This window comes from Pleurodeles waltl, chromosome 5, assembly GCF_031143425.1.
Source record: "Pleurodeles waltl isolate 20211129_DDA chromosome 5, aPleWal1.hap1.20221129, whole genome shotgun sequence".
NCBI lineage: Eukaryota > Metazoa > Chordata > Amphibia > Caudata > Salamandridae > Pleurodeles > Pleurodeles waltl.
In genome coordinates, this window is record NC_090444.1 from 523,945,681 (window position 1) to 523,965,944 (window position 20,264).

Sequence of the window (20,264 nt, forward strand, 5' to 3'; positions counted from 1 at the left end):
ACATGGGCATAGAATAAGGATTTGCCCGGCTGGAGAAAGAAGTGCCTGCATTTCAAAAAATAGAACTGGCTTAAAAGGCAGGTTATGCAGTGATAATGCTCAGCTGCTGTACTTATCTGATGAGACAAAAGGGAGGGTGTGATGTAGTTCTGGAGAAGCATGTTCATATTTAATTTTTAAATTGTATTTGAATAAGACTGGCCTATTTCTTTGAATGCAAACGTAGGAGACATCAACCCATTTCAGCAAAGGCCTAGTCATGTCACATAAAGCACCACAGGAAACAGTTATCAATTATTAGAAAATGATCGATAACAACAAACTCCTTCCAGAAAAAAATGAAGAAGGTTGAAACAAGGAAATAAAAGCGCAGTGAGAAACAGTAGGTAATAGAATTGAAGAAATTTAAAATTGTGAACTAATTGCGAACATTCTTCCAACAATCTCAAAAGAGGCGAATTTGGTAATTTCTAGTTCTATCTTGCCTCGATCTCCTGGACATACTAGGTGGTTTGAGGGTCTTAATTTGTTTCAGGCTATGCCCTTTTTTGCATATTTTAAGAAAGACCTGGTTGCCTCTTTATGAGTATGCGAGAATACTTTTCTTTTCTGAGCAACATTCAACTTTGCAGGATGGCTGGCAGATGTGGCGGTCTCTATCGCTTTCAGTTCTTTTCCTATTTCCAGAAAAGCCTGCTTTCTCATCAGCAGTGCTGGGAGCAGGAACACCGTGCAGTCGATATATTTCACTTCCATTTGCTTAGTCAAAGCTCCAGAGATTCTACCCAGATGTATCAGCAGCATCACCATGTCACCATCTTTGTCTTTGTGGGTGTCTTTGCCAACATTCAAAAGAACCTTTCGATTAGCACCAACAGAGTCCCCTCCGGTCACTCAAAATATAATCTAATAGTGCTTTTTTTTTTTGATAAAGACATTTTTATTGGTTTTGCAAAAGATAAGGCAAAATACATACATGTAACTAGGTGCCAACGGGCACCAAACAATGGTCAATCCCTAGTCTCAGACAGTACACTGTGTGTGAAGATTATGCATTTCTCTGTAAAGTATCCCATGCATGTTACCACCCATTAGAGGGGGAGAGGGGAGCTCGTTTAGGTTATCTCTTGTGTTGAGTCAGTCGACAGTGCAGGGGGGTTGAGTGTGGTGGCCTCCCATTTCCCCCAAACCTTATCATATTTACTTGGGCACCCTCTGGCCTCATAAACAAGTTTTTCCCGTTGAGCACACCAATCCACTCCTCTTCTCCATTTAGTCAATGCTGGAGCGCTTTGAGCTTTCCAGTCAGTCATTATGTCTCTTTTGGCCACTAAGCACGCCACCCCCAGAAAGGTCCGTTCCCCCCTCCTCAGTCCAGTGTCACCCATGATCCCAATAGGAGCAGCATTGGCGTCAACTCGATGTCAGTCCGCAAAGCCGTTGAGATCTCCACGACAACAGCCCTCCAGTAGGTTTTAATAATTGGGCAGGACCATACCATGTGGAAAAAGTCTGCATCTGGGTCCCTAGAACGTGGACAGTCGGCTACGTCACGGAGACCTGCCCTATACAACCTGACGGGTGCTAGATAAGCGATGTGGAGATAGTAGGTCTGTATTAGTCGGAGACGAGTCGTCATCGTTAAAGTGTGTGGGGCTGCTAGTGCTTCGTTCCAATCTACCTCTTCCATAGGACCCACCCACCCTTCCCATCTCCGTCGGAGTCCCTCCAACGCAGCACCAGTGGTGGCAATCAGCGAACGATATATCTGGGAGACACCTCCTCTACCTAGGCTTCCCATCAGGGTTTTCGCCTCCATAGGGCTATACTCAGGTATATTATCCCCTATCCGGATTTCTGTCAGCAGGGCGTGACGGATCTGGAGATACTTATGAAATTGCGTCTTATTTAGTGAGAACATTTTCTGGAGGTCTTCAAAAAAGCGCATGCGTGAGCCGTCCCATATATCGCCCAGTGTAGAAATACCTATGTTGTCCCACTTCTGGAATCCCTCCAATCTCGTTATCTCCTTTAAGTGTTTCCCCTGCCATAGTGGGGTCTGATGGGTGAGGCACCCCCACCATCCTGTCACCTTTTGGGCCGTCCGCCAACCCCGCAGTACCACCCCGGTCACCTCCGGGGTCCCATGCGAAATCGGGCCTCCATATAGGGCATCAAAGATCTTTGGATATCCCATAGTCTGAAGTTCTAATCGATACGCCGGGTCTGTCCAACCGCCCCCCACCCAGTCATTTATCACTAGTAGTTGCGTTGCTAGGTGGTAGTAATGGATGTTGGATAATCCCAATCCTCCCTCACAAACGTCCCTCTGGCACGTTTTAAGCGCCAATCGAGGACGGGTGCCGTTCCATAAAAATTGGCGTGCCTGTGAGTCCATTTCCCTGAACCATCTCATGGGGATAGGGTAAGGGAAGTTCTGGAGGAGATAAAGAAGTCTAGGGAGAACCATCATCTTGTAAAGAGCGATTCTCCCATACAAGTTAAGGGGGAGGACACTCCACCGTTGAAGGTCATTTTTAATTTTTTTGGTTAATGGTGTGACGTTGAGTTCCCATGCTAGTTCAGGGAGCAGGGAGACATGCACGCCCAGGTATTTGAAACTATTTCTTCGTATTGGAATGTCTTGCTGCCAATCTATGCAGTCTCGAGATTGATGGAGGGGAACCAGCAAGGACTTACTAGGGTTTAGGGTTAGTCCTGAGGCTTCCGAGAAGAGATCTAGAATTTGTAGAATGCGGGGGCCACTTTTGGCCGGATTTGAGATGTACAGCAGGACATCGTCCGCGTACATTGCCACACGATCTTCCTGGCAGACGGGCCAGGACCAGCCCTCTATCAGCGGGTCTTCCCGTAGCATTTTCGTTAGAGGCTCTATTGTTAATGCAAAAAGCAGGGGAGATAATGGACATCCCTGCCTGGTGCCACGGCCGATAGGGAATGGGTCCGAGATTACTCCGTTCACTTGGACATGTGCCGTGGGATTAGAGTAGAGTAATTTCACCAATCCTCGGAATCTAGGTCCAAGGCCGTTGCCTTGTAGGACGTTATCGAGGTAGGACCAGTCTACCGTGTCAAAGGCTTTCTCGAAATCGAGTAGAAGCAATGCCAGAGGGGTTCGAGACAGGGTCTTTTGATGCGCCAACGCTAGGTGTAATCTTCTAATACAGTGTCTAGTACTACGGGCAGGCATAAAGCCACATTGGTCAGGATGCACCAGAGTGGGTATTGCGTCTCTAAGTCTTGAGGCGAGAATTGAGGCTAGTACCTTGACTTCGGTGTTCAGGAGCGAAATGGGTCGGTATGCCGAGCAGTGTTGCGACGGGGGTTGGGTCTTGGGGATCACTACTATCGTTGCTAGGTCAATCCCAGGAGGGAAGTGGCCCTTCCGTTCAGCTTCTTCGTACATGTTAAGCAGATGTGGAGCCAGAATATTGCTGCATTTCTTATATAACTCTGGCGGGAATCCATCAGGACATGGGGTCTTGCCTGATGCCAAGTTGGCAATAGCGCTGGTTATTTCAGTGAGGCTGATTTCCTCATCCATATTACTCCTGACCGTCTGGGAGACTCTGGAAAGAGTTATGTCGTTCAGAAGGGGGGATTCCCTTTCAGTGGTGGGCCGAGGGTGCTCTGCGTAGAGGCGTGCATAGTAAGAGGCAAAGCTCTGAGCTATCTCGATGGGCGTCTTGGAGAGAGCACCTGAGTCATCTCTAATCTCAGGTATGATTCTATTGGCCAGGGGGCGGGTGGCCAGCCAATGCAAGAGTTTTCCATTTTTGTCCCCCCAGCCATATATTCGGGCGGCTGATGCTCTCCATAGGTGTTTTGCTGACTCAAGGACCAAGTGTCTGATTTCCTCTCGGGTCTTTGTAAGTTGCCTCAGAATAGAGGCCGAGGGTAAGGTCGTTTGTTGGCGCTCTAGATTCAATGCCTCAGCCTCCAACTCAGACACTCTTAAGTTCCGAGCACGTTCACGTGCACGAAGAAGACATTTGGCATGCCCTCTTAGTGTAGCTTTGCCAGCGGCCCATAATGTACCTGGGGACTGAACCGTTCCCAAGTTCAGCTCGAAATACTGAGCAAGGCGGTCTCTCATTTCAAGGGTATATTCGTTATCTTGTAGGCACCATGCATTCAGGCGCCACAGTGGGCGTCTGGTGGGGTCTGTTCCACCCAGACGAACTCGCACAGGTGCGTGGTCTGAGACCCCCCGTGGCAGTATATCAGCCCCCGTGACGCCGGTGACGTCCATTGCAGGCATAAATATTAAATCAATTCTGGAGTGTGTCCCGTGGGCGGCTGATGTGTGTGTGTATTGACGTTCTTTAGGGTGCCAGGTTCTCCATACCTCGTAGAGGCCGAGGCTCTCCGCCCAACCGATAAGACTCGCAGCCCGAGAGGCCCTTCCTGTGGTAATGTCACCGGATATATCCAGTCTAGGGTCCAGAACAGCGTTAAAATCCCCTCCTATCAACGTGGTTCCCTGGGGGAGTCCCGCTACCACCCGGCGAAGTGAGAGTAGGAAGGCGTCGAATCCCGCAGGGGGGGCATATGCGCATACAAGGTTCAGCTGTGTACCGTGAAGCATCCCTGAAGCTATTACGAATCTGCCCTGTGGGTCAGACAGCGTAGATGTTATTACCATAGGTAATGAGCGGCTAAGTAGAATGGCCACTCCCCTGGACCCCCTAGAGAAACCTGCGTGGTACACCCTATCAAATCCTCCCCGTGTGAGCATAGGGCATTTAGTTCCCAGGAGGTGAGTTTCCTGTAGTAGGACCACTGAGGGGGAATATCTGCGGAGGGTGTTGAAAACTGCGGATCGTTTGATCTTATCTAAGAGCCCGTTTACATTCCAGGAGATGATTTGCGTCAGTGAGGACCAGGCGTGGGCTGCGCGGGTTTAATATATTGTTGGGTATCTGTCAGTGGAAACAGGGATGACCGCTTAAAACATAACATTAAGATACTAAACCTATAATAAATGCGTAACTGAGTGCTAATATCTAACCCCAACTCAAACTTCTCACCCCCCAACTGCCCCCCACCCCATACTCCCACCCCGGAAGCATCTGTCGCCCCTAACCCCAACCAGAACATAACAGCCAGTGAGACTGTGCTGGGAGTGGAGTGATGGACCCCTCCATTCAGTCGGATCATTCTGCAATCTTAAGTAAAAAGTCATCAAATCGTATCTGGCGAACCCCGGGGGGCCGCCGAGTCATCCGACGACGCTCCCCAGGGCCCCGCAGGAGCAGACCGTTCCCCTCGATTCCCTCCAAATGTCGTAGCGAAAATTCCGCGTAGCAGTTCAGCCAAGCACCGGGGACTGGCTCAGACGACTATCATCTTTGGTTTGTATCTGTTCCTGCAGCTCTGGGGACTCGATGGAGATCCCCTCCACCCGGGAGCCAGGGTCCCCAGCCATCCCCCCACCTCCCGGAACAGCCAGATCATCCTGTGTCCCTTTCCGAGATCTGGTGCGCCTCCGGCTCCTTCGGGGTCCCCCCAAAGGGGGGGTTCTGTCCCGAGCGGGCTCTCCTCCCTGTCTCAGAGCTCCCCTTCGGGCTCCAACACCCTCCTCGGTCAGCCAGTCCCATGCCTCCTCCGGCGATTCAAAGAAATGCGCCCTGCCAGTCATGATGACCTTAAGCCGCGCCGGGAAGAGGAGCATGTACGAGAGTTGCATTGCTCTGAGTTTTTGTTTAACTTGCTCGTACGATCGGCGGCGAGTCTGAACCTCCTGTGTGTAGTCTGGGAATATCAAGATCTTGTGGTTCTCCCATTGAAGATCTTCCAAGCGTCTCGCCTCTTTAAGGATGTTGTCTCGATCTTTAAAGTTAAAAAAGCGTGCAATCATTGGGCGTTTCGGGCCACCCGGAGGGGGGCGTGGTGCAAGGGCTCTGTGAGCGCGTTCAATTGCAAACCAGGGTGAGAGGGCCTGGTCTGGAATCCAGGTCTTGATCCAGCGCTCCAGAAATTCTGATGTTTTATCCTCTTCCGCGCCCTCCGGGAATCCGATAAAACGCAGGTTGTTGCGTCTTGATCGATTTTCTGCATCCTCAGCACGGCGGTGCAGCTCACTGGTGCGAGTTTGTAGCTGGGCCACTTTTGTCTTAAGATCAGCGAGCTCGTCTTCGGTCTGGGAGACCCGGCCCTCCACCTCAGTAATTCGGCTCACTGCGTTTCCGAGATCCTGTCTGATAAGGCCCATGTCCTCACGCACTTCCCCAATTTTGGTTTCCACAGCCGATTGCGACGATTGAATTGCTTGGAGGATGGCGCTCACTCCGTCAAGCGCCAGGCCTCCACTGGCGGTTTCCCCTTCGCTTCTGGGGCCCGCTGGCATCGTGAACTGGTCGATCCTTTGCTGGGAGGACGGGGGTTGTTTGTTTGCTTTGTCTTTTCCCATTTTGTCTCAGGAAGTTAGGGGTAATCGGTCGTCACCCAGATCCGCTTCGCCCAGGTTCCTGCTTCCAGGCCGCTTCGATAGGAGACCGTCCCGAAGGGGGGTCACCGGCAGGGTATCAGTGCATACGCCGGTGGGCACCAACCCATTTACCCTCTCGGGGTCTAACGGGCACTGATCCTCTCCATTCCGTTAACTCACACTGCCAGGCGACTACCCAGCATTATCTCGTGCCTCCAAGTCATCGGGGGCTCGCAGGACTCCCCGCCCTCCCCGCGATCCAGGGCGTCTCCAGCGCCTGCACTGTGCCCCCAGACTGCGGTTGGGGGCTGGAGAGGTCTCTCGGTGTCAGTCAGGATGGTGGGGTTGACCTTTCCTAGGTTCAAATGCCTATTGTAATGTATTGATTGGGAGTCCCCTCCCGCTAAGCTCTTGCTGGGGTGTCCTTGTATTCTTCCGGGAGGGGGGGGAGAGGGGCCCCCAGTCTCCCGGTCCGGAGCCCTCTCGTCTTCCAGGGCCCACCGCTAGCGATCTCTGGGGGGCCACCTGCTTCGCCCCAAACGTTCAAAGTCAATGACCCAGTGTCCCACTTGGCAGCCGCTTTGCTAAAGTCAGTTTTATCTCTTGGGGCCCCGCATACCTGCACAGAGGGGTCCGACCCACCGAGAATCCTTCAGCCGCCGCTCGCGTGCCCGCGGCCCAATCCGCCAGGGCCCGGGTCTCGATGCACAGCGTCAGTGTCCTCGGCGCCTATCCTTCCACTCGGGACGGCCACCGGGCGAGCCAGCCCCCTTCAGGAGCGTGGCCGGATCCACGTTCGCGGCCCCTCCTTGGCTCCCGGGCTACGTTCGGCCCGGACGGGGGAGACCCAGCCTCCCGCGGCCCAGGACATCTCTCACTTCTTCCGGTTCTCCGCGCAGATGCACCGCGGGTCCGGGCCACCAGAAGCCTCTCTCCTCACCGCAGTCGCGTTTCGTCTCCCATCGGCCCACAGGGGGCCCGGGCTCAGGATCGTAGGGCCGGCAACTCTGACGTCCTCCACCGAGCGGCCGCCTCAGTAGGGGAGCCTCTCGTCTCAGGTCCGGCCGGGCGCCGCGGTCTCGGCGGCCATCTTGAGTTTATCGAACCAGCCGCGGCTGGTGTTATTACGGCTCAAATATGCCGAAGTTGGTATCAGGGGGAATCTCCGGGGTCCAGGAGTCAACGGGCACCCCCAGGGCAGCGCCAGTAGTATGAATAGTGGCAGCTACATAGGGCAGATGACGGAGAGGTCCAGAGCACTCTCAGAGTGCGACCGCCATCTTGACGCCCAAGCCACGCCCCCTAATAGTGCTTTTACCATTACCAGCAGGTTGTCTGAGCCTTTCATTACAGAAATTCCCACAGTGTGAGCCTGGGGTCCCTCTTTACGGATTCCCTAATGTCTCTAGCTCTGTTCAAGCAGCACAGTTTTGGAACTCCCCCAGTCTCCGATGGAGGCATCTGTAAAGGAGCAAGAGCTCTCCAGGTCACATGTCTGACCCTTCATTTTTATTTTTTTGCTATAACTGTTACAAATTAACTACTCTCCCATTAGTTCTTCACCCCAGTACCTTTGTGGCTGACTCAGTACTCATGTTTTTTGTTGAGATCAATACGCCTTGATTCGATGCAGAGCATTCGTAGCTTCGTCCCTGTAGTTAATTTATACTCATCTAGATTGTCACTTAAACTCTGTACAATCAGGCTTTCTTTTAATTCAGACAGTCACTGCTTGAAAAAGAGTCAGCCCCTAATGACTTCTTTCTTTGCCCATACTTTATTTCTGGAGCACCAGAAAACCAGCCACACCATCAACGCTTTGGTTTATGAAATATTAAATATTTTCAGAACTTGTCTCTCAATAGGATCTGTTGAAAGTTGGGGCAAGGAGCGCTGTGCAACCTTTGCTGCCTTTTACCATAATGCTACAGGGGATCATTGCTTCCCATTCTGTGTCCCCACCTTAATTAGTCTGGACCACTCTCCTCTGTCTCCGTTGACAGCCATCTGCCTCCACTCCTGACAACCTGATACTTCCTTGCACTTATGCCTCAGTCATTACTTCCCGTTACCGTCCAAGTTGCACCCTGACAGTTTATTGTGGTTCACCAGTCAGGGCCTGTTGTCCTCCATGCCACTATTCTGGGCTGCAGAGCCCCTACAGTGTCAGAAGAGAACCAGGTCCTGCTGCAGATCCAGCTGTGATCATTAGAAGTAGTTTGCCAGTTCTTCTCTGCATCCGATCCTTGCAGACATGATCGTTAGTCAGTTTGGGTCCTAGGGGAGGCTGGGTGGCTGCGAAGGTGAAGTTGCACCACGGAGCCTTAGAAGAGAGCGGCCACCCTTCCAGGCCGCTTGACCCCCATTTGTACCTAATTTAGGAACTGTATCTTACTTGAAAAGTATGATAATTCGCCTCACACAGTAACCAAAATTGCAGGTGATAGCCACCCATTTTCATTAATAATAATAGTAGAAGCTGAGTGATGTTACTGAATCAGCACACAGTTGTTATAAACCTTATTGCATTAATTTGAAAAGGGATGTACTCCAGCCCTATGTAATTGAAGTTTTTTTGTTGTTGACAAACTCCTAGAGTAAGAGCAAGTACTGTGTTGCGCAGTATATTTTCAAATGTAGCAGAAATATTATTTGCAGGGATGCAGTGTTTTACCTGCTAAATGGTAAACATTAAGCATATTTGTCTTGCTTAAAACAGTGCCTATAAAATAATAAAGGCCTTGATTCATCATATACTTTTACTCAACACTGGTAAAATAAATAACATAATAGCCATGCAGCGGTGCATCACAAAATACAAAAAAATCACCTCCCAGGGAAGAATATTGATGCTTACCCAGTGAAAAGATGAATTAACATTTGCTATAAAACCATTTTGAGTTGATACTGTACAACTGGTTGTATAATAACTGCTTGTTTTTTATTACAGGATTTATTTTTCAGAAGAAGGGTTCTTCCATTTTCTCCAATCAGTAGAAGATATGGTGCATCAGTCAAGCTCAGAGAGACTGCAGTTATATAAAGGCACATCATTAAGTCCAACAAAACTGAAAGAACTCATAAGGTAAATCGATCGAAAGTTGCTTTTTTTAATATAGTTTTTAGATAGCATGAACCAGTCCTGACACATTACTACTGACAAATATCAGTTTCCTAAAAAAATTACTTGGAGCCTGATTTTGAATGTGGCAGATTAAGTATGTGCCATCACAATGGCAGAATACGTTACTTCATCCATGGAGTGGATACTCCTCCCTTCAAGTTTAGGCTGTTTTCTGGCAAGTGGATGTCTCTTGCATTTCCAGGAACCACTGTGACAAATGTATTGCATCTGAATGCAATGCATTGAGAGTTTGACAGACAACTCCTTAAACTTGATCGAAAATACTAAAGCGGGATTTTAGTTTTGAAAATAAAAAAAGCAATGACCCCCTCACCATGAGAGTTTTCTCCCTCGGTTTGGTGGTCTTTTAAAGGTTCTTGGCTTTCAAATACTGCCACATTTTCAATGGTAGTATGTGAAAGCATAAACAATGGAGGTATGGACACATGGCCAAACCATCGACAGCTCTCACTCTGCTGGACTGTCAGTGGTGTATGTAGGCAGTAGAGATGGAATAGCCTCTGTCGTCTACATACTAAAGTCATGCCCGGCTCTATATGAGGTGGGCAGAAGTTCACTTTGGCCGAGATGGTCCTCCATCACCTTTGTGACGGAGTACCCTCTCTGCCAAAGTCAGACCCTTAGTGTTTAAATTGTATGTCTTGGGGTTTATATATAGTGAACATAATACATTAGGACATTGGCAGTTATTTTTCATTTGAGATATTTCCCAAGATTGATCAGAATTGAACCTTACATTTGTTAGCCTCAGTTTTTAACAATCCTGGCCTAGGGTTTCCCAAGAGTGTGGGTGATTAGAGAAAAATTAAGAATGTGCACAGTTGTGTACCTGCCTAAGAGCAGTGCTAGATTTATATTAAGAAGGTCGTTTTCAGAGAGTACAGTTATAGTTGTCAAGCAGGGAATCAATTACAGACTAAAAGCCAGTTATCAATGAGATTAGAATTTCCTGATAAGAGGGACACCTGGGACTGTAAGCACTGGACCATTTTGCACCTGGTGAGCTCGAAGCTTTTCAGCATGGAAGGCAAGCACGTTTTGGTGGGTTACCTTGTAGCAAATTCAGACTACTTCTGAATGGAAGAGAGCTTCAAGTGAGAGAATGATGCTAGTAGGGGAGATAGGTTCAAGGCTAGTGGTTTCAGTAAAATTGTGGGCAGTAGCTTTGAGGATGACTGGTTAATTAGGATTGTGTTTACATAGCAAATGCATTTTTTCTTTCCCTAATAACTTTTAGCGCCTTTTGATGAATTGTCACAAAACATTTTAGGAAAATGTTCTGCCACCTTAACACCAAATTCAAAAGTTTTGGGGAGATCAGTTGGGGGGGGGGGGAGGGGTCTGAAAAGAAAGAGGGGGGTGTCTCAAAATGCATTTTCCCCTTTCATGTTTTCCATTGAAAATGTATACTCTGCTAGAGCCCAAACGGCAGAATGAATTTACACCAAATTTGACAGAAATCTATATCTTGGTCCAGAAAGTGTTCTTTTTGATCTGGTGTAAATTAATTCAGAAGTTATTGAGTAATATTAATTAAGTCTCAAAAGTTTGTATATTTCATGCAGAGGTTTCGTAGAGCTGACCGATCTCAAAATTAGATCTGATTGGCTGCCACCACATCAACAACCATGTGGCAGCAGCCATCTCAGGAGTCAAGACTCAGTCCAGAGTCCTTGAACATTTTTTACAAATTAGACGTAAGTAGGCACTTTTTTTGGGCTCTGTTTGTTGGGTGGAGGGGGTCCCAATGGGCCCAAAAAATTTTTTTTTTTTAATTTTGCTAAAAATTGGTGAAATATCCAAGAATCTGCTGAAAAATTGAATACAAAAAAGTGCTGACTTCAGCGCTACTATTAAAAAAATCCCCAGGGTGGACCAGGGTCTGGAGAGTGGGGGGCAGCAGCACATATAGATATTTAGGCGTGGAGTAGAGTGTTGGTGTCTGGAATAGAATGGAGTGTTGTAGAGTGGTATTGTTTTGTCGAGTGGAGAAGTGTAGAATGTCAGAGTGGAACAGTGTGTCGAGGAGTGCAGTATCCTAGAGTGGAGTATTGTGGAATATTGTAGAGTGTCGTAGAGTAGAGTGAAGTGGCATAGAGTGTTGTGGAGTGGCAAAGAGGGAAGTGGTGTGGCATAGAGGGGAGTGTAGTTCCATGCAGTGGCATAGGGGGATCAGAGTGTTGTTGAGAAGAGTATTGTAGATTGAAGTGAAGAAGAGTGTTGTAGAGATGAGGAGAATAGAGTGGAATAGAGTGATGTAGAATGACGTAGCGTGGAGTAGTATTGTGGAGTGGTGTAGAGTGTTGTAGAGTGGAGTGGCGTAGAGAGTATTGGAGTTGCATAGAATGCAGTCTCATAGAGTAGAGTATATGGGCATAGAGTGGAATGATGTAGAATAGAATGGAGTAGAGTGGTGGAAGTACAATGTTGTAGATTGCAGTGGAGTACAGTGGAGTGTCATTGAGGGAAGTGGCATGGAATAGAGTGGAGTAGATGTTGTAGAGTGGAGTGCCGTAGAGGACTGTGCTATGGCATAGAATGGAGTGTCGTAGAGTGGAGTACAGTGATATTGAGTGGAGTGACATGGAGTTGAGCTGCATAGAATGGTGTGGGATAGAGTGACAGAGTGGAGTGGTGTATAGTAGCATAAGGGGACTAGTGTGATGTAGAGTAGAGTGGAGGAACGTGCAGTGGTGTAGATTTAGTAAAATGTCATAGATTCAAGTGGCGTAGAGCGGAGTATTCATGGTGAGGTTGCTCACTGCCAGTGCTGACAACACATTTTCAATTTAAATGACCATTACATTTGCAAACTTACAGTTTTGCTGAGGAAACTGTACAGTGCGTAAACGATAATGTGTGAAAATCAGCATCCCCTTGTGTATTGATTTGTTTTGATCATATTAAAATATTTGTTTCCACCACACTTTAAAGTTATATTTGTGCTTTTCTAATTTTGAAGGATGTGTACAGTTCATTTACTAGAAAAAACATAACATCCTAAGGCTTTCCCTTTCACATGCCCGCAAGATTGTCACCTAAATCCACCCATTCTGCGGTCAGAGAAAGATAAGTAAACACCAAGCTCCATGGAAGACAGGGCCGAACATTTGACCTCTGTGTTTGTACAGCAAATGTGACAAGATAATAACATTTAAAGGCTTGTTTATTGCTCACTCACTTCTGAAGTCCAGCATGGTTTTATGGGAGCTGCTTCAGCAACCCCCATTCCCTACTTAGTCTATGGCATTGTCCTGAAATTGAGGAAGAGTATTGTTTAAGTTATGCTATTAGTAAAGAGCACTGACCAAAAAACACAAGCTCATAGACAGAACATTGTTTTTCACAGGTGTGTGAGATTGATGTCCTGACAGAGATAATTAGAATCAATCAATCAAGCAGAAAGATAGGAGGTAGGGAACCTTTTCAAAGAAATACAGCATGTTTACTTCTGTGAACTGCTATACGTGAGACAATTGAAAACATGTGCTCTCCTGGATTGCCTCATGAAAAAGAAAAAAAGGTTTCACAGAAAGCAAACCCTCATGACAAAATCCAAAGACTAAGTTAGAGAGGTGGTAAAGAAGCTATGCTCCACAGGAGGGATAAAGCCATGCTGCACAGCCTAAAATAAATAAAGATTATACATAGCTAAACACCAAGTCAATGGTAAGAAATTGCTGGAATGCATTCCTAGGGGAGCTTTCAACATGTCCCCAAAATGTCTTTGCAACCACACAGCTGTGCTATCTGATAGGCTTCGACCTAAAAATGTGTGCTCCTACTTGGCAAGAACATTTTTGCAGCTCCCTCCGGGTGAAAGCATAGAAATTTTCCCTGCACGCACTCTTGCAGGTAGGGGAACTGTGTCCCCGGGGTTGGGCTCCTGGGACACAATATTGGAGCCTGCCCCAGGGGATGGGGTCCCTAGGGCCTTTTGGGACTTGTGGAGAGGGTTCACAGGCCTCCTTCTCATTTTAAATATTATCTGCCCCCAGGGATGGGGTCTCAGGTGACGTCTGAGGCTTGGGGAGCCCCCTCTCTAAAATATAGACCACCCTGGGTGGGTTTAGGGGGATTGTTTTTTGGAGTTCAGGAGCCTGTGCTTTTCTTTTTATTTTGCCTTGGATTCGCAGATCCACTGCAAATATCCAGCAATATTATTAGAAAATATATGTATGTTTTTGACACCCTATCAGGCCTTGGGGGCCAGTGTATCCCTACCCTGCCCCCTTATATCTTTTTTTTTTTTTTATCCTTTTTTTCTAGGACTCCAGACTAAGCCCCAAGCCCTAAGATGGCTGGGGCCACATTGTTGTTGATGTGGTGGAAGCTAATCAGATCTCGTCTGGAGATCTTTCAGCTCAGCAGATCCTTTGCAGCATAAAATATCTATAATTTTATTTAACCTTAATTATTCAAAAACTACTGAGTGAATTTACACCATATCACAAAAAATACACTGTCTGAACCAAGATATAGCTTTCTGTCAAATTTGGTGTAAATCCATTCAGCGATTTTGGGTGTAGCTGTGTGGGGAAATGTGTTTAGGGACCACCCTCATGTTTTCTTGTCCCCTACTTAAAAGATCATTGTGAAACTTTCGAGGAAGGAGTTGAGATGGATGAGACTTTTTTAAACCTTGTGAAGAATCATCAAACTGCACAAAAGTTATGGGGAAACCAAAAAAATATTTTCCTATGGATTCATGGTCCTGTAACTTAGCTATAACTACCCAGTGCTGACTGCCACTTGGTACTGTGTATGTGTGTGTCTGTGTATGTATATATGTGTGTGTGTGTGTATGTATATATATATATATATCTCCACAGAAACCGAACGCTGCAATCTGACCGCTTTGTAGTGGCGAGTATGCGGCAAGGGAGCGACCCTTTGAAAAATACCAACAGTAATGTTGTTCCGGCTCACTGGTTTTGTTATTCCGAGATTTCTCGGATTTGCGGAACGACGTTACTGTTGGTATATATAGATACATATATATATATATATATATATATATATATATATATATGTATCTATATATACCAACAGTAACGTCGTTCCGCAAATATGTATATATATATTTTTTTCTGTTCTAAAAGATGTGCTGTACTCAAATAGGTAGGCTTCTACACCAATTCGCTTTATTTTTCACCACACCATAACTCCACACATACGTGCTTTAAATTCAAAAGAGTCTTGATCACAGTATGCAAGTCCTTACTCACTTTCTTCTTAAATACACAACTCTCCACTCACCCATTATGAGGCATTGTCGGATGTGTAGTTACATTAAAAACAGTTGTTAATTTAGTCATACTTATCCAAAACATTTACTGCCAGTTGCTCTATTTTTGCTCTCTTCATCCAGGGCTCATACATTTTTTGATGCGAGTATTAATACTCATTGTGCATGGTCCAATTATTTCCCCATCTTTTAATTATCACGTTTAGTACCATGCAATGCACTCGTTTCTATGATTCTCATAGCCCTTAGTGGCCTAACCTTGTTATGTAAGCGCTGATTTATTGTTTCATATCAATCTTGCATAGGGCACTTTGTGACCATGTTATAGTTTTAATTTTAGACATGCATTGTTTCTATATTTCACATGTATAGAATCCTTTGTTATCCCACACATCTCAACATACTTTAATTTGTATAAATTCCTTCCAAAGTTCATTACTTTTTCCCCGAAATCACCTCATTGTTCTGAAATGTTCTGTCCATCTTTTTTTCACAAGTGGACATGTAACTCTTTGTCATTGTTTAGACCATATGGGATTCTAGTGCAGAGACTAATAGTGTACCAAAATTCTAGTCTCCACAATTTCTGTTCTGGATTTCCCCCTCTTTTGTTCTTTTTAATGCAAGCTATGCCATAATATTGCATACTTTTCCAGTCTTGTTCTGGGTGTTATATGTAGTGTTTGGCCATTGCATAGCTTGTGTCTTTATGATGGACCGCTCTCATGTCCTGTAGTATGTGTATCTTTTGGAACAGAAAATTAATACAGAGCATAGTCAAGCTCTGATGCCGGCACCGGTGACAGCCTGCTGAGTAGAACTGACCAAATTTATCAAAAGACATATATTTTTTGTATATATAGATATCACCATTAGGTAGTTGTAGTTAGGACCTAGTTTCTATAGAAAAAGCTGTTTTTTGCTTGCCTAAATCTTTGGCGCCACTTGACGAATCTTCACGAAAATTCCCCAAACATTTTTACAGTCACATGAGCTGCTGTCTGCAAAGTTTCAGGGTAATCCGTGAAGCTGGGGATGAGATAAAGGTGGGTGGGTTGAAATTTAGAGTGTTTCCAGTGTTAATTCCCACAGGAAAAAGTGGACAGCGATAGCGCCAAAACTACTGGACGCAATTACACCAAATTTGGCAGAAAGGTAGTTCTTGGTCCAGAACGAATTAGCCCTTTTTACTATTTGGTGTAAATCTGTTCAGGAGTTATTTGAGAAATTAAAGGAAATCCAATTTGTATAATCCACTAAGCTATCAACATAAAATACATATTTGTGATCTGCATGGTAGGTGTTATTTGCAGCGGGCATATTAACCCTCTGCACAATTTTATGGCGAGTCAAAACTGTCACTAGACAAAGCTCCATCTGTCTCTCCAGCAGAAACATTAATCTCAAGAGTTATGCTGACATTTTTATTCCAGTCCTGAAAGCTGGACCTCAAGGAGTACTGCAGCAGGTGTTTTTAAAATCGTATGTTGTTGCTAGAACAGAGTCCCCCCCTCTCTCTTCCCCCCCCTCCCCCCGCACCCACTTTGGGGTCGGTACCCCTCCCCAGGTCAGCACCCAATGTGGCAACACCACTCGGACTGCCCTAAAGTCGGCCCTGATAGGCACAAACAGAGGGCAGGAAAACAGACAGGAACGCACAGAGGACAAGAAAACGGACAGAAAGGCACAAACAGGGTCGAGGAAAAGAGCAGAAAACTGCCAAAAAGGCAGAAGCAGAGGGCAAGAAATGAGCAGAAAGACACAAAAGGGGGAAAAAAGGAGCAGAAAACTGGCAGAAAGGCAGAAACGGGGCAGTCAGTGACCAGAAAGGCAGAAACAGAGGGCAAGAAACTAACAGAAAGGCACCGACAGAATGCAAGAAGCTAGCATAAAATAGGCAGAGAGGCAGAAATAGAGGTTAAGAGACGAGCAGGAAGGCAGAAACAGATAGCAAAAAATGAGCATTAAATTACCAGAAAGGCACAGAGTGAAGAAACAGGCAGAAATGCACAAACTGAGGGCAAGAAATTTGTAGAAAACGGGCAGAGAGGCAGAAACAGTGGACAAGAAATGGGCTGAAAGGTACAAACAGAGGGCAAGAGACAAGCAGAAACAGGCGGAGAAGCAGAAAAAGAAGAGAAGAAACGGGCAGAGATGGACAAACAGAAGGCAAGAACTGAGCAGAAAGGCAGAAACAGAGGGAAGACGACACAGGGTTCGATGATTATGGGGGGTTGGTTGCAGAGCCTGGCCTTTGGCCATGCGCAGGGTAAATTGGTTATAGGGAGTTGGCTGAAGGGCGTGGCCACAGGCCAGGCCCTGCTTCCAACCCCCGCTGCGCACAACCAATGGCCTTGTGTGGCAGTGATTGGATTAATGTATAGTTATTAAAATAACTTTACATTTAAAAAACATAGAACTTCACTCAAAGAACCAAAGGTTATAGGGACATTATAGTTAGGTTCTGAATTTACTTGTAGAAAACCTTTGAAATTCAATAGTTATAGTTGGTGATTATAATAAACTATAACTCGTGCCTTAGGACACCCATAACTCGTGCCCCCGCCATGCACACTTTTCTCATCATTCATTTTCATTACAGTAGTATCATGAATGATGTCATAGAACATGTTATTACTGACATAATATGTGGGGTAAGAAGCAGAGCATAGTGAGGGCGTGAGTTATAGTTTCTTGAGATAAGTATTACTATAACTGTTGAATTTCTGTTGTTTTGTGCATGTCAATTTTGAGCCTACCTATAATGCTCCTGTAATCTGTTTTTTTAGTCAATTTCTTAGTTTTTTAAAAATTCTGTGTAATGTCCCTGTAACCTTTGTTTTTTCAGTGAATTTCTAGTTTTTTTATTTATTTTAAAGAATATTAAATTACCATACATTAATCCAACTCTCGCCGCGCGCTGCCTTTGGCCATGCTGCAGCCAACCCCTGTAGGCCTCCAACCCCGCCCACTACGGCCAAAGGCCATGCGCTGGTGGAATTGGTCACATGCCATAGTCTGTGGCCAGGCCTTGAGGGCTCTCCCCCCATATTTAGGCAACCGGGCGGGGGGGGGGCATGCCGTCCTCCTCCCCAGGATGATTTTGACCCCTGGGACCATAGGGCCCATACTATTTGTGAAAGGGGAGAGGGAGTGCATTGCCCCCATCACTGGCCTGAATTTGGCCCTGGGGACACTGTCCCTCAGGTCCCAGCCAATCCAAAAAAGAAAGAGGAGGAGGCCACAGGGCCCCTCTTTGCGGGCCGATTTTGGCCCCACGGACCCCATCTCCTGGGGCCCAGCCAATTAGTTTCAGGGAAGGGGGGCCAATTTGGCCCCAGGGGCCCCATCCCCTGGGGCCTGGCCAAATCATGAAAGGGGATACGGGCCAAGTGGGCCCCCTCCCCAGGACAAATTTGGCAATGAGGACCCCATCCCCTGGGGCCTTGCCAGTCCAAAGAAATAAGAGGACGGGGGTCATGCGGCCCTCCTCCCCGGGCAGAATTCGGCCACTTGTTCCTGTGTTCCCTGGCCCCAACCAGGGCACCCAGTGTGCACTTTTGTGAACTGCATGGGGGATCCTCAATTCCCCTGTGGTCCTATTGCTCCCACACGCAGGGAGCAGCAAGAAATGCTGCTACCTGCGTGCGGGAGCAATTGTTTAATCAGTTTTTTGGACGCAGAGGTACTGCTGAAAAGCTTACCATTCAAGTCAGCTGCCAAGGGAATATTCAAAAGGTGAGGACTTTGCAGCTAGACAGACTTTGTACCGGAAAGAGTGCTGCCCGCATGTAAGTAACTTGTTATTTTGGAAGAAGAACGGTGCACTACTGGTCTTCTTTATTTTGTACTGTCAGGTTTAGGCCCCTCTGATGCAGCACAGCATAGAGCTATGCCATTTCTTTTGCTTTATTTACATTACATGTTTTAGTTCATATTCAAAACTGCTGTGTTGAAGAAAATTTACTTAGGCAGGGAGTGTGGTGTGGCTTGTGTTGCTCCTGCACAAAGTACTTCTGTTCTCACTTCGAACCAGGCTCAGTTTCCAGTCCGGCCTGCTATCCACCTGGATTCCCTTGCTGCCTCGCACCTGCACCTGCTGTATAAATCAGGTCCATTGTTTTAAAGGGTGATATTGGAAATCATTTGAGCGCCTATTTCTTAACTGTATTCCCGTAGGCATATGGTGACCAGTGATTTGTTACCACATTAGTAGGCCATTCAAAAGCTTATTTTCTACTAGGTAGATTAAAAAACAGAGCAAGGACGATGGTGACCTTGAACACTTCTGATTGTGTTTTCCAGTGGCTATTGGGAGATCATACTCCCGCCATTATTTTTCCTGGCGAAGTGTTCTTCTTTTTCGACAACGATGTCTAAAGACTGCGTTGATGCCACAGCAGCCTAGTTTAAAAATCCCGTTACTGTAGATCTTGGTTATATTATGCCAAAATTGTACTGCCTTTAAGGGTTCTTAGACCATCAACCTCTTCATCAAACGACAAGATGACTTCAAAAGCGTATTCACTTTATTTTGACATTAGTTTTTCAAGTTAGAGATAGCAAGAGGTGGAGGTGTTTCAACATTCAAGCCTGTAGTTCTTCCTTAAAATGATGTAAGAAAAGTAAACAAAAAACCTATCATTTTCTGTGCAGCGTTTGCAGAATGAAAAACAAATTCTTAATTTTGAGTCAGACCATGTGGCCCTGTTTCAGACGGCTTCATGCAGTGATTAATTCACCTCTGTTTTTGTTGGTCTCACCTTACCCCTTAGTATGTACTGATACAGTCTCGGAGATGATGTAGGCTACAGTGTGGGCTGACCATGGTAGCCATGATGTGGTTGAATTTTTCCCGCCCTTTGACAAATCTGCCGCCAGGGTGCTGTAAGTCACACTTAAAATGGAGACATAAGAAGTCAGGAACAGCAAGGTAAGTAAGGGGTGGGACGCATCCACAAACTTCGCCAGCATATGAAACATTAATTCGATTAATAGAAAAATATATCTATATACGTTAACCCAAATATGGGTGGCATATGCTTGCAATAAAAAAAATGACATTTAACATAGGAACTGGCAGCTGTCTTGCAATAGTATTGCACGTAGTGTATCATCGTTTTGAGCTTCTAAAATAGCCTCCAGGTTCAGAAGTATCATGTTGGCCATCTTAGAGCAATAAAACAATAATGCACTATTCAGTTACCATTCCAATACAGCTATTCAATAAACCAAGCACTGGGGGGCTGGGTTGGAACTGTAGGCTTACAATCCAGCGACCGCTCCAATCACTTGTTGCCTGTCTTTGACCATATGCAGAGGTTTGCTGCCCTTCACTAGGTTCGTGCTATAGAATTATTACATACTTACATATATACACTCAATAGTATGGTGCATAGTGTATGTTTTACCTATCCCAG

At 46.2% G+C, this 20,264-nt stretch overlaps 1 protein-coding gene across 1 annotated transcript in view; it reads left to right on the plus strand.

The window, feature by feature from the left end:
* Nucleotides 1-20,264, plus strand: part of KIZ (kizuna centrosomal protein) — a 737,711-nt gene that overhangs the window by 317,050 nt on the left and 400,397 nt on the right. The window contains exon 7 of the mRNA XM_069236553.1: nt 9,402-9,536. Within this exon, the coding sequence (XP_069092654.1) occupies nt 9,402-9,536 (135 nt within the window). The remainder of the gene's footprint in view (nt 1-9,401; nt 9,537-20,264) is intronic.